This window comes from Muntiacus reevesi, chromosome 3, assembly GCF_963930625.1.
Source record: "Muntiacus reevesi chromosome 3, mMunRee1.1, whole genome shotgun sequence".
In the NCBI taxonomy this organism is placed as follows: domain Eukaryota; kingdom Metazoa; phylum Chordata; class Mammalia; order Artiodactyla; family Cervidae; genus Muntiacus; species Muntiacus reevesi.
Genome location: NC_089251.1, coordinates 232,859,649 through 232,873,446, shown reverse-complemented (window position 1 = coordinate 232,873,446; position 13,798 = coordinate 232,859,649). Strand labels below are relative to the sequence as shown.

Below are 13,798 nucleotides of genomic sequence, written 5' to 3'. Positions count from 1 at the left end.
CTGCATCTTAATGACCTGTTCGTGAAGAAACTTAATAATGTGTTGCTTTGATTTTGTTTCACCATAGAACAGGAGTTATCAGAACAATGGTGCACATATCTTAAAAATGTAATAAATCCTATTCAGCAATTGAGAGAAGATCTAAAATACAGACAGCATCACATTTCACAGTATTCACACTCATACAGTGAATCTAACTCTGTGAAAGTATTGGAAGAGGTCAGTATATCTCCTTTACTTTTACTAATGTTATATTGGAAGAGTCTGAGATGAACATGTATGTTTTGTGTGCTTAAATAGAAGGTATAGCAAATTCTATCCCTGAATCTGTCCAAACATGCTCATTTCTCACCTAGAAATGTTACAATAACCTCATAACCCTGCTTTCCTCCTTTCTCCTCCTCCTAGTGTTTTCTGAGATCCTATCCTAGAGACAGGGATTAAGTCATCCTCCTGGTAAATCCCCTCAGGGCTCCTACTGGCCAGGGTTCCTCCTGTAATAGGGATGGGGCAAGTGTGTAGCTTGAGCTCCTGACCTTTAGCGTGAGATCCTTAGTGTGAGACCTTTAAAGAGAGACTGTTAAAGCAAGGTCCTTAGAGACCGTTAGCATGTGACCATTAGGGAGTGACTGTTAGCACTGTGGTTACAAGACCCACTTCAACAGTCAGCCACGAGGTGGTCCTCACAGCACAAAGTTTGGTGAGAAGTGGATCTCCACCCTCTCCCTGGGGTACTCCAGGCCCTCTGAGCTGGTGGACCTGGGGAAAGGCTGAGGGCTATGTCCTTTCAAGGCTCCAGAACCTTCACCATGGCCACCCACTGGCCAGGTCCAGGCCCTGAAGCAGCAACAAACCTCTCCCCAATCCCCACCATTTAGACCTAATGGTGGTGGCAGTCTCCATGGGCCACAGTCTGTAGGACCAGGTCCCCACAACTTTGGGCCATGTGACAGCTGGTTCCTGGGCTTCTTGCTCCCTCAGTGATGATGGCTGGGTGAGGTCTAGGGACTAGATCCTGAAGGTGCCACCAGCTGAGATCTGCCTCCTCAGCCAGGCTGGGGCACTGGTGGGAGGACCCAGACTGCTTGCTGGACTAACACTCCCAGGCAAGGTAACCAACTGCCACAGGGACTCCCTCCACCAAGCCAGGTTCTGGATCTTGGCAGGAGGGGAGAAGTTGAACCTTGGGACTTTGCTCTTTCTTGTCAGAACAGAATATCATTTGTTTCAGTGGAGGATTACCGGATCTTTGTGACCTGACCATGAGTTGACTCGGCGAACAAAGGATCTGACACCAGAATTTTGCAACAACTAACTATGCCCCTCCCTCAACTTTCCTATAAAAAGGAATTTGCTAAAAACTTTTGGGGAATTTGGGGTTTTTAAAGGCATGAACTACCTGTCTCTCTGCAGGGCCCTGTAGTAAGCCTTTCTCTGCTCCAAACTCTGACATTTTGATATCTCTTGGCCTCACTGTGCATTGGGCACCTGGTACCAAAACTCCCCATACATCTGACCCCATCTTCCAGCTCTTTAGTCTCAGTATCTATCTGATGCCCTGCTTTCCCTACTAGACTTTGTCCTAACAGTGCTGGCCTTCTTCCTATTCCTCACATAAGCCAGACTCCTTCCTGTCTCAAGGCCTTCGCATGGGCTGTTTCTTCTGTCCCACCGATGGCTCTTTTTGTCTTTTAGTCTTAGCTTTAATGTCTTTTCCTCTGAGATGCCTGTACTGACCACTCATACGAGAGAAGCCCAGTCACTCTCTATCCCGTCACCCAGTTTATACCTCACTTACCTCCTCCTGATGCTTTCTTACCTACTTTTTTATGAGTTTACTGACTACCTCCCCGACTAGAGCATAAGCTCCCTTATCATGGCTGCACTGCATGTGGGCGTTTAGGTGATTTTTTAGTTGTTTTTGTAGTGTTGTCATATTGCTTTCATAAATAATTAAAAATGAACATTAAAAATCAATGCCCATCTGGGGATTAGTAGCAAGGATATGAGGAAAGGAGGGGGTGATTGAAACAGAGGCAGTCTGGTAAGCTTTCTGCCTTATCACAAACAAAACTCACTGTGAGTGCAGAGTGGCTATAATTGAACTCATTTTGGGGTTATATGTCTAGAAGCCCCTTTAAAGCTCCTTTGCCTGATGGACACTGCCTAGATGTGACATCTCTTGAACCCTCTTCCATCGATCCTGAAAGGGACTTTCACTTATTTAATTTGTCATCACTTATTGACTTTTGAGAAAAATTTCTGTGACTTTAAATTTAAATATTGAATAAATCAATAATTTGCATACCACTTGCTCTAAATGTCCTATAGGTTGACTTCGTGAAGAAACAATTGAAAGCTGTCTATGAACAACTTAGGCTAGAGCAACAGAAAATAGAAAATTATCTTTCAGACTGGAGCATGAAAGTAAGTGCAATACAGGTAGTAATCTATCAATTTGTCATTTATATTAAATAGAACAATCATATAATTTTTTTTTTCAGATATTAGATCATTCTTCAGAAGAAAGAAGTAACCTGCTTAGTGAACTGCCCATGGAATTAGAAACTTTGGAATGTCCATACCCTGAGTTGAAATCTTCAATCCTTAATGAGTTCTGTAACTTTACAGAGAAATATCAAAAGAAACTTCAAGATTTTGATCTGCAATTAGAAGACATATACAGGTGATAAGCTAAAACTTCTTCAATTATGTAGATTTTTGTCATCAAATTTTTATTTTTTTAGGGGTCACTATACTTCTGATTTACCATTTTTATAGACACCTTGTGCTTGGAATATAGCCTACCAGTAAATGTTTAAATTGACTGTTTGTTGAAAGGAGAGGTTTTCTTGTTTTTTTCTGCAAAGTAATTTCCCTGAAGTAACAGTTTTAAAGATTTGTATATGGTTAAAATGGCAAACCACTCCAGTACTCTTGCCTGGAAAATCCCATGGACAGAGAAGCCTGGATGGACTTAGAGATTTCCATTATAATAGCCTGGTGGGCTACAGTCCATGGAATCGCAAAGAGTCGGATGTGACTGAATGATTTCACTTTCACTTTCAAAGTATCTTTCTTATTTATCGCTTTACTATTGGTGAGAAATAGTTTTTAAAAATGAATTTTTGATAACTGAATTTTCATTTCAAGATATGAAGCTCCTCTTCAGTGAAAATTTAAAAATGAGTACTAAAAATTGATTACAGTGAAAATATACCCATGTAATTATGTTATCTGTAATCTACCATGATTTTGTCCTATATTGAACATAAAACATGTTTTATAAACTTTTTTAGAAAATGCACTTTTAAAATTGCAGTTTAGTTAATTTACAATATTGTGTTAGTTTCAGGTGTATAGCAAAGTGACTCAGCTATACATATATATATTTTCAGATTATTTTCCATTATATGTTATTATAAGATATTGACTATAGTTCCCTGTGCTATAGAGTAAATCCTGTTGCTTATCTATTTTATGTGTAGTAGTTTGTTAATGCCATATTCCAAATTTATCTCTCCACTCATTTCTGCTTTGGTAAGCATATGTTTGTTTTCTAGTTTGTGAATCTGTTTCTTTTTTGTACATAGATTCATTTATTATTTTTTAGATTCCACACATAAATGATAGCATGTAATATTTGCCTTTCTCTGACTTCACTTAGTAAGATAATCTCTAAGTCCATCCATTTTGCTGTAAAATGGCAATAAGAAAATGACTTTTGATTGTATCATAAGAATGACAATCCTCTTCTGAATGACAACTATAATGTTAAGTGACTTAAAATTCTGTGTTGGCAAGGCCATCTTCTCTAGTGTAAATTCTATATTAAAATTCATTTAATGAACAAACTGAGAAATGCTACCCTGGGTCAAATCAATAACCTACTTCATATAATGTTAAGTATATAATTTCTGGGGAACATTTTGTAGGAAAACATGCCTTTTACTCTATTATGTTGAATTCAAAATTTTCCCCAAAGAATGTATATTTAAAAAGAAAGAAACACTATTGAAGGGACATATTTATAATAAATTAGACGTAAAAGACTATTCCTTTGAATTGAAAGAGGTGAATGTGCAAATATTAGTATTTCTTATATTTCTTAATGAATTGCTTGTGAATGAAGCTCTTCTATGTGAAATTACTAGTGTTAAGAAATTAGTACCATGGACAATCTTAAATCCTACCAACCAGAGCTCTTTGCTTTCTTAGCTTCTTGATCCAGACTCCTCTGTGACAGCTTCCGTGTGTCTCAGCTCTTAGAAAGGCAACCCTAGGTGAAGTCTGTGTCTTTCAAGACCTAAGCTGTTTTCTGACTTCTCGTGGCAACAGTCACATGTTCCTCATGGGCAGACATGTTTTTGGTCTCCTAAAAGCCCCCTGCCTCCCTGCCTCTCTATCTTCCTTTATTCCCATTGTTAGGTAGTTAGAATAGGGGAAAGGGGTCCAAAATGGCGGTGGCTAAAAGACCTGGAAGGGAAAGCCCTCGAAAATAGAACAAAGGAAGGTCCGAGGACAGAAGTGAGAACCTCAGGTAAAACAAACAACACTCCTGGCTGGCCCAACTTACATAAGACAGGCCCAGGGACAGAGAAACATATAAAAAGAGGAGCCAAAGCTCTCTCTCTCTCCCCCACCACCTTCCCCCGCGCGATGGGGCGATCTTCTCTTCCCGTCTTTGGAGCGACGTGCCCTCACACCTAGAAGATGGATTTTCCTGCTATTATCTAAATAAATAGAGCTGTAACACTGAGCTGTAACACTGACTTATTTAAGAGCTATAACACAGTCTGTCTTCCGAGAGCTGCAACTCACCAAGGGGGCTTCAATGTCCGTCACTCCAAATCTTTGTTGTGACGAGACAAAGAACCGAGGAGCATACACTCGCATGACACCCATCTTGTAATAAAGCTGAGAAAATATTAATAATATATAATTAATAGTTTATTTATTGAATAATTATACTTTAATTGAAACTCAATCAGTGAAATATTAACCATGTACTTAGTTTGTCTCTAATTGTAAAATAAACATCCTCTCTCCCTTTTCCACCCAACCTTGTTAAAGAGATTTTAGAACTCATCCAGCAAGGATGAGGGGTTTTTTTGTGTTGCTGTTGGTGGTTTTAGTAATTAGACTGATTGTGCCATGAAGGGAGGTAAACCTGACTCTGTCGTCTTAAAGTGGGTTGGCTGCCCCATGACCTTTCCTCCCAGATGGCATCTTGTCCCCCTAGGAAGGCTGGCTGAGACTGTGGTATTTCTAGGTTAATGGCTCTTAAACATGGAAGATTTGCCTTAGCAGCATGTAGCAGCTCCCTTCCACTAAGATCTATTTTTTACAACACGTTTTCTTACCTCTGTTTGAATCTAAACTCAATTTGTGCTCTTCTTTTGGGTAACCCTGCACCACTCAGTAAAGACTGAGATTCACAGGTCCATTGCCATTACTGAGATTAGAGAATGAGATGAATATGCTAAGATTTCCGCACAAAGAAGCAGCACTAAAGGAAAAATAGCTCAGAAAGACTTGATGGAAGAAGTAAGATTCACTATGGAATCTGAGGAATGCACAGGGTTAAAATAAGACAGAAGGGCGCTGGTGAGAACGTTCCCAGAAGGCATATTCAATGCTGAGGCTGTAAACCCTAGAAGACAAAGTAATTAGCAATATTTGTATCCTTAGCACCAAGCATATCTGGGCACATAGCAGCTTCTAAATAAATGATTGTGCAATTGAGATGAATTAAAGGTGAAAACAATAGGTGAGAGTGGCAAGTCCTGTTATGAGAGCAATAGAAAACTACTTTGGAAGAATATGGGTTCATAAATTCTAGTTTAATAGTCTGTTTGTTACATATAATTATCCAGAATAAATTTCATATAGCTAATGATATATTTTACTTGATGAATATTTATTCAGTGATCCTTAATATACAGTGGTCTCTGCTAAGCTCCTTGGTAAGGGGTTCAACAGGCAGACTAGACTAGAACGTGTCCTTCCCTTTGAGAAGGCTTGGAATTTTTAGGGGAATGGACATATACACATTTACCCTGACCAAATTATAGACAAATGCCAACTGCAGAGACTATGACAAATATGCTGGCAGTGAATGATGAAACACTAGTAAAATTGAATGAGATTTCAGAAGTAGTCTTATTGAGGAGAAAGAGAATAAATAGGCTATTCTGAATAACTACAGAGGTGGTGGGCATCAGAAATCTCTGGCTGTTGGTGAGTCAGTCATGTAAATATACTATTGTAGCTAGCACAATGAATTATATGTTTAATTCTCATTTGCCAATATCTGCCATTGTTTTGATAAGACCATTTCACCTTTTGGCTCTAGTTTTTAGGCCTTGTAGGAATTCGCATAGCTTGCGTACATGTATGTGCACACCTGCACAAATGAGTGTGTGTATATTTTAAATAGATGCCTACTGCTATGACTAAGAATGCTGAAAGATCTGGGGGACATTTTTAAATTATAAGAAATTTTCATTGCAATCATGGTTAATCCCAACATTTAGCTGCTCCTATTTAGTAGCAGCTTGCCAGTTTGGATTGGAATGATTCCATCCCCAGATCCAAAGGTACATCCTAGCTGGGAGTGTGTACCAGTCAGTAGCTTCATTTCCTCAGGCCACAGCAAAAGGTGGTCCAAATCAGAGCAAAGCTCAGAACTTTTGTTAGATACAGGTGAGAAGCAGTGCATTTTTTTCACTGTGGTTCTACCAGGAAAGTACACAAGTGTGGTTGCTGCTGGCAGCCATGTAGTGAGTGAAGGAAAGCAGCACACGAGGAGAGGAGAGGGTATAGATAACATGCAGAAACTGGGTTGGTACCTTGTTTGAATAGCATGGGAAACCAACCTCATTGCTGCATTTCCAAAAGCAATTAGTCCGTATTAATGTCTTAAATCATTTTGACTATAAAATTCCTAATTTTATTCAATAGTTGATCTGATTTCAAAATACCCATGACTCATGAAATTAATCTGTCAATTTAATACAATTGGAATTGAAGAATTGTTGAATATTATTCCAGAATTTATTAGGAAGATTAAGGTTGTGAAATTGCCCAAAGTTTCAGAATGAAGAATAACTGGGGGTGGTTGTTCAGATGCTCAGTCATGTACAACTCTTTGCAACCCCATGGACTGCAGCACACCAGGCTTCCCTGTCCACCACCAGCTCCTGAAGTTTGCTCAGACCCACACCCATTGTTTTGATGATGCCATCCAACCATCTCATCTTCTGTCACTCCCTTCTCCTCCTGCTCTCAGTCTTTCCCAGCATCAGGATCTTTTCCAGTTAGTCGGCTCTTCCCATCAGGTAGCCAACTTATTAGAGCTTCAGTTGTAGCATCAGTCCTTCCATTGAATATTCAGTGTTGATTTCCTTTAGGATTTCCTTTAGCAAGTTGGTCTCCTTGCTGTCTAAGAGACTCTAATAGTCTTCTCCAACGCCACAGTTCAAAAGCATCAATTCTTTGGTGCTCAGCTTTCTGTTTGGTCCAATTCTCACATCCATATATGATTACTGGAAAAACCATAGCTTTGATTAGACAGACCTTTGTTGGCAAAGTAATGTCTCTAATTTTTAATGTGCTGTCTAGGTTGGTCATAGCTTTTCTTCCGAGGAGCAAATGTCTTTTAATTTCATGGCTGCAGTCACCATCTGCAGTGATTTTGAAGCTCAAGAAAATTAAGTCTGTCACTGTTTCCATTGCTTCCCCATTTATTTGCCATGAAGTGATGGGACCAGATGCCATGATCTCAGTTTTTTGAATGTTGAGTTTTAAGCCAGACTTTTCAACCTCCTCTTTCACCCTCAAGAGGCTCTTTGTTCCTCTTTGCTTTCTGACATTAGGATAGTCTCATCTGAGGTTGTTGATATTTCTCCCAAAAATCTTGATTCCAGCTTGTAATTCATCCAGCCCAGCATTTCACGTGATGTACTCTGCACAGAAGTTAAATAAACAGGATGGCAATATACATCCTTGACATACTCCTTTCCCACTTTTGAACTAGTCCACTGTTCTATGTTTGGTTCTAACTGTTGCTTCTTGATCTGCATACAGGTTTCTCAGGAGGCAGGTAAGGTGGTCTGGTATTTCCATCTCTTTAAGAATTTTTCACAGTTTATTGTGATTCACACAGTCAAAGACTTTAGTGTAGTCAGTGAAGTAGAAGTAGATGTTTTTCTGGAATTCCTTTGCTTTTTCTATAAGAAAAATTTCTGTAAGTTCTAACAGATGTTAGCAATTTGATCTCTGGTTTCTCTGCCTTTTCTAAATGCAGTTTATACTCCTGAAGTTCCCAGTTCATGTACTGCTGGAGGCTAGCTTGAAGGATTTGAGCATTACTTTGCTAACTGTGAAACGAGTACAATTTGTGGTAGTTTGAACAGTCTTTGGCATTGCCCTTCTTTGAGACTGGAATGAAAACTGACCTTTTCCAGTCCTGTGGTCACTGCTGACTTTTCCAAATTTGCTAGCATATTGAGTGCAGCACTTTAACAGCATCATATGTTAGGATTTTAAATAGCTCAGCTGGAATTCCATCACCTCCACTAGCTTTGACTGTAGTAATGCTTCCTGGGGTCCACTTGACTTCACACTTCAGGATGTCTGGCTCTAGGTGAGTGACCACACCATTGTGGTTTTCCCTAGGTAGAAAATTAGAGATACCAAGGAAACATTTCATGCAAAGATGGGCGCAATAAAAGACAGAAATGAAATTGACTTCATTGTGGCTAGGAGAGTGGTAAAACTTGCATATCAAATATAAATATATATTTAATATTAAAGCAAATTAGAAGATTTTATATGTCTCTAGCAGCTCAGTGGAACAAAATAGAAATACGGAGAGTATCTATAATAATTTAATTTGATGTAAAGGTAAAATTTTTATACTGTGAGGGAAAGATTGGATTATTTATATGATAATGCTAAATAACAGGGAATTAGAAAATGAAGTTAGATCTCTTATTCCATGTGACTCAATGAAGTCCAGATACATTAAAATATGAATAAGAAAAAATCATAAAAGAATTAGATAAAAATAAAAACAAATATTAAGTAATCTTGGAGTAGAGAAGTCCTTTTAAAACATGTTACCTGCAGTGAGATCATGAAGAAAAAATTTCAATATATGCAATGACATAAACATTTAAAAAATCTAACAGGATGTTTCCTCAGGCAAGTATAAAATCTTTAAAGAATCAATATGGATTTCTAATTTTCTGTCCAGCAAGTAAGGGGCTTATAATTTGCTACTCTGCTCTAATGAGGAGTAGAAAGTTGAGCAAACTGGAAAATCAGCAACTGTTCTTCTATATGTCAGAGGAATAAAGTCAAGGGCAAATCACTGCATCCAAAACTGGAGACACAGGTAATACAGAGAATGACAAATTATCTGAGTAGAAACCCATTAGCAGAAACTTTCATAGGAACCAGTGTTGGGGTAGAAAAACGTGGACTATAATTGATGGATTGCTGGATGCTGAGTGTGGATAACTTGGAATTAAAAATTCTAGGGGACCTTAGTCATGGGGGCTCCCCACACTTTTTTGAATTTTACCTCAAGGAGTTCCACTAGATATCCACAATGAACATATGTGAAAACTCCCCTCAAGTCTCTGGCAGGGGAAGGGGAAAAAACCATTTTGAGTAACTCCAGAGCATTTTGTTCTTGACAAAGGCTGCACAGTGGAAAAGATTCAGCCTCCCAATGCAGGAGATTCAGGAGACTCGTGTTCAGTCCCTGGGTTGGGAAGGTTCCCTGAAGTAGGAAATGGCAACCCTCTCCAATATTCTTGCCTGGAAAATTCTATGGACAGAGGAGCCTGGTGGGCTATAGTCCGTGGGGTCACAAAGAATCAGACACAGCTGAACAGCTGAGCGCACAGGCACGCCCTCAGGGGAAGCGGTTTTATCAAAGCCTAACCTACCTGTGGGCAGGAAAGTACCCAAGTCCAGCAACTCTAGCCTTCCATGCGGCGAAAGGGAAATGCCCAACTCCAGCCGTCCTGTTGCACCAAAGTGGGGGAAACTGAGAAGGACTGGTGAAGTTTATAATCCCCAGATATTCAACTACACTGAGGGTCATTGCCCCTAACCTTCTCCTCCCCACCCTCCTTCCATATTGTTAAAGGGTCAGCTGTATACTTCAATATACAGTGATTTATTTCTGACTCTTTTTAAACCCTTGGAAAGTAGCCCTCCAGGCTCCTCTGTCCACGGAATTTTTTCAGGCAAGAATATGGAGAGGGTTGCCATTTCTTACTCCAGGGGACACTTGAATATATAAGTGACTTATTTTTGGTTATTTATTGTAGTAGCTAAAAATTAAAGAAATCATCTTACTATCAACAGGGGCTAATTTTGTAGGTTTCTGTACAACTGTAGAATGTATTATTTTCTGGATTAAAAAAAATGTATGGAATTCCCTGATCTAGTGATTAGGGTTCTGTGCTTTCACTTCTGGAGACCCTTAGCTCCCCTGGTCTGGGAACTAAGATCCTGCAAGCTGCATGACACAGCCAAAAAAAAAAAAAAGGTAAATACTTAGCATTTACTGATATGAAACACTCTCCAAGGGTCAAGATGATTAGGGTGTGATATAAGGTTAAAGAAACCTTGTAACAGTGTACAGTACACATTTTATAAAATAGGAAAAAGTAAATGTGTACTCTCTCTCTCATTACATATATTTATATTCAGATATATATTTGCTTATATGTCTGAAAAATACAAAAAAAAAATGATGCTATTTCTTCCCTTGGGGACAGGATCCAGAAGACTGGGGGTCTGAGTGTGAGAGAAAATTTTTATTGTACCCCCCATTTTATTAAACCTTTTGAATTTTGAAACCTGTGAGTATAATATCTATTCTAAAAACAAGGAATTTTTTTAATGGAAAAATAATAAGGGTAAAAATTAAATGATAAATAGGAAATATTGGCAAATATCAGGCACAAAAAATTAAAATCATTAAAACATATGAAGACAGTTTGCTAATTAATTGATTGAATGGACAGCAAGAAGTGAAAAGGGACAAAAGAGATGAAGAAGTTATTTATATTTCATATTTTCAACAAATATTTGTTGAGCAACTAGTGGCATAAAATAGACAAAACCCCTGTACTCATGAAGAAAGTTGGACCCACACAGTGGGTACAATACCTAATTAAACTATGCACAGTAGTGCATTAGAGGGTGAAAAGTCCTCTGAAAAAAACAGACTTTAGAGTAAAAGAGAAGTTGCTAGAGTTGTGGGGGAGGAAGCAGATTGTAATTTTGAATAGATTTTTTGGCAATAGTCCCAGTTGAAAAAGTGATATTGAAGGGAAGTCATGAAGGGGGCAAGAGGGCTGGTCATGCAGAAATATGGAGTATGAGTGTTCTAGCCATGTTTACTAAGGTGGGTACGTTTCTGGCAGGAGTCTTGTGTAGCAGGAACAGAGTGATAGATGGGGAGGGGGTAGAAAGTATAATCTAACTAGTAAGAGTGAGTGTGGGACATTTAGAGCCCAATAGCCATTTCTAAAACCCAATTTTACTCTGAGTACTATGGGAAGCTACTGGAAGCAGAAGTGTGAGGAAATGTGCAGAGTAACAAGACCTAAGTTATGTTTTAGCAGTATCACTCTGGCAATTGTTCTGTTTATGATGGAGAAAAGAAGGGGCAAGAGAAGACTGAACCTTTAGAAAGTTATTTTAAAAGCCCAGGTGGGAGATAATGATGGCCTGCATTAGGAAGTGGAGGTAGTATGAAATCATCAGCTTTTGGACACCTTTAAAAGGTCATGCCAGTAGCACCTACTATTTAATAAGACATGTGAGAGAAAGAGGGCAATAAAAGAATAGTCCAAAATTTTGTGGTTGAGGAATTGGAAGGAAGAAGTTACCATCAACTGAGTTGGGGAAGATTGTAAGCAAAGCAGAGGGGGAAATCAGGCATTTGGGTTTGGAAGGCTGAGTTTGATGCTATCAGGTGTCCAAATACAGACTTTGGGATGGCAGTCAGTTTTATGAGTCTGGAGTTCTGGAGAGAGATCAGAGCTGGAGATACGTGTTTGTGAGTCACCAGCATGAAATTGGATGTGATCACCAAAACAGTGAGTGAAGGGACAAAGAAGAAGATAAAGACTGATTCCTTGGGTCTGTTGGCATTACAGTGTCAGCATGAAGAGGAGTAACCAAGAAAGGAGATACTAGGTCTTTTAAACACAAAGGAAACCTGAAAAGTGTGCTGTTCCAGAAAGCAAGGTAAGAGGGAGTGGGCAGTACTGTAAAGAGGGGTGATACGCTAAGTCAAATAAAATAGGACTGGTGGTTGACTGCTGACTCCATATGGAGGTCATTGGTAATCATTTCTATTGAAGAAGTGGTAACAAATGCCTGACTGGGTTGGATTCAAGTGAATGGGAGGAAACAATTGAAGGCAAACAGCATTGATAATACTTTGGAGAAGTTCTTTTTCAAAGGAGAGCAAGAAAGTAGGGCCAGACTTTTATGGTGTTGTTTTGTTTTTTGTTTTGCTTAAAATGGGACAGATATCAGTACGTTTGATACTAATGAGAATAACCCCTAAGAGGATTTAGTACACAAATGGTTCAATATAGAGTATATGGTCAGATTCTGGGAGATGAATTGATATTGTGGTAGCAGTCCATGGAATTCTGCATAATACAAATGACAGAGGAATTTATGAAAACCCCTCTACTCATTGAAAAACTTAAAAATACTCTTATTTTTACTTATAAAATGGTAAAACACAAAAGGAATTTATCCAAGATTGAAAGTATGGGAGAAATGGGTATTTTTATACATGATTAGTATATAAACTCTTTTGCAAGGCAACCTGGCAATATGTCATCATGTATCTTTATATGCATAAATTATCTTTATCTCTTTAGAAATAATCCTAAGGGAAATAATCATAAAAGTAAAATAAATAGTTGTCTTTGACAGTGTTCAATACTATTTTTCTTTCTTTAGTGATAGCAAAATCTCAAAATGACTAAATAGCCAACACATAGGGGATTTAGCTTCATCAATTACGATATATCCACACAATGGAATACCACCCTGTCTTTAATAATTATAATAAAGAATTTTTAATGACATAGGTAGTTGCAATAAGTTGCTATGCAGTTAAAAAATCAGGCCATAAAATAGTTTACATAACATGGATTCTCTTTTTTCCCTTTCCCTCTGAAAGTGTTACAGCCATTTAGCCACATGAAAAAAAAAAAGACTGAGATTATCTACCTGCATAAATTATAATAATAGCTATCCCCAGGTAGTAATATTATAAATAATTTTGGCATACATATTGTTTCTATTTTATAAAGCAAAAATACAAACTTTTAAAAATCTAAGTTAAAGAGGGAAGAGGGGACCATTGATATTTATTGAGTGTCTATTACATGACATGACAAATATATGTAATTTTAAACTTCAGTACACCTCATTTAAAAAGTTCTATTTTACTGATTTATTTTACAGTTGTAGCTATAGAGGAGCACTTTCCCCAAAGTTTCTAAAAAGTAGATTGCTGAACAGGAATGAGTTTCTTCTGCTCCATCTGAATAGAAAGCTTCTTCCCCACACCACACCACTTTAAGCATGTATATGGTCCAGGGTATTGGTAAAATGTTGATGACCAGAGCAGTGCTGTGTCATACAAGTGTGATGTGAGCCACATATATAATTTAACATTTTTAACTAGTCATAATAAAACATTTTAAAAGATAAAATTTATTTTAATATTGTATTTTAACTT

The 13,798-nt window shown here is 38.2% G+C and overlaps 1 protein-coding gene across 5 annotated transcripts in view; it reads left to right on the top strand.

Annotated features, from left to right (window-relative positions):
- The window catches only part of CCDC148 (coiled-coil domain containing 148), a 313,368-nt gene that overhangs the window by 98,748 nt on the left and 200,822 nt on the right, over window positions 1-13,798 (top strand). For all 5 annotated transcript variants that reach the window (XM_065931579.1, XM_065931581.1, XM_065931580.1 and 2 more), the window contains 3 exons: window positions 68-219; window positions 2,332-2,427; window positions 2,505-2,686. In XM_065931579.1, the coding sequence (XP_065787651.1) occupies window positions 68-219; window positions 2,332-2,427; window positions 2,505-2,686 (430 nt within the window). The remainder of the gene's footprint in view (window positions 1-67; window positions 220-2,331; window positions 2,428-2,504; window positions 2,687-13,798) is intronic.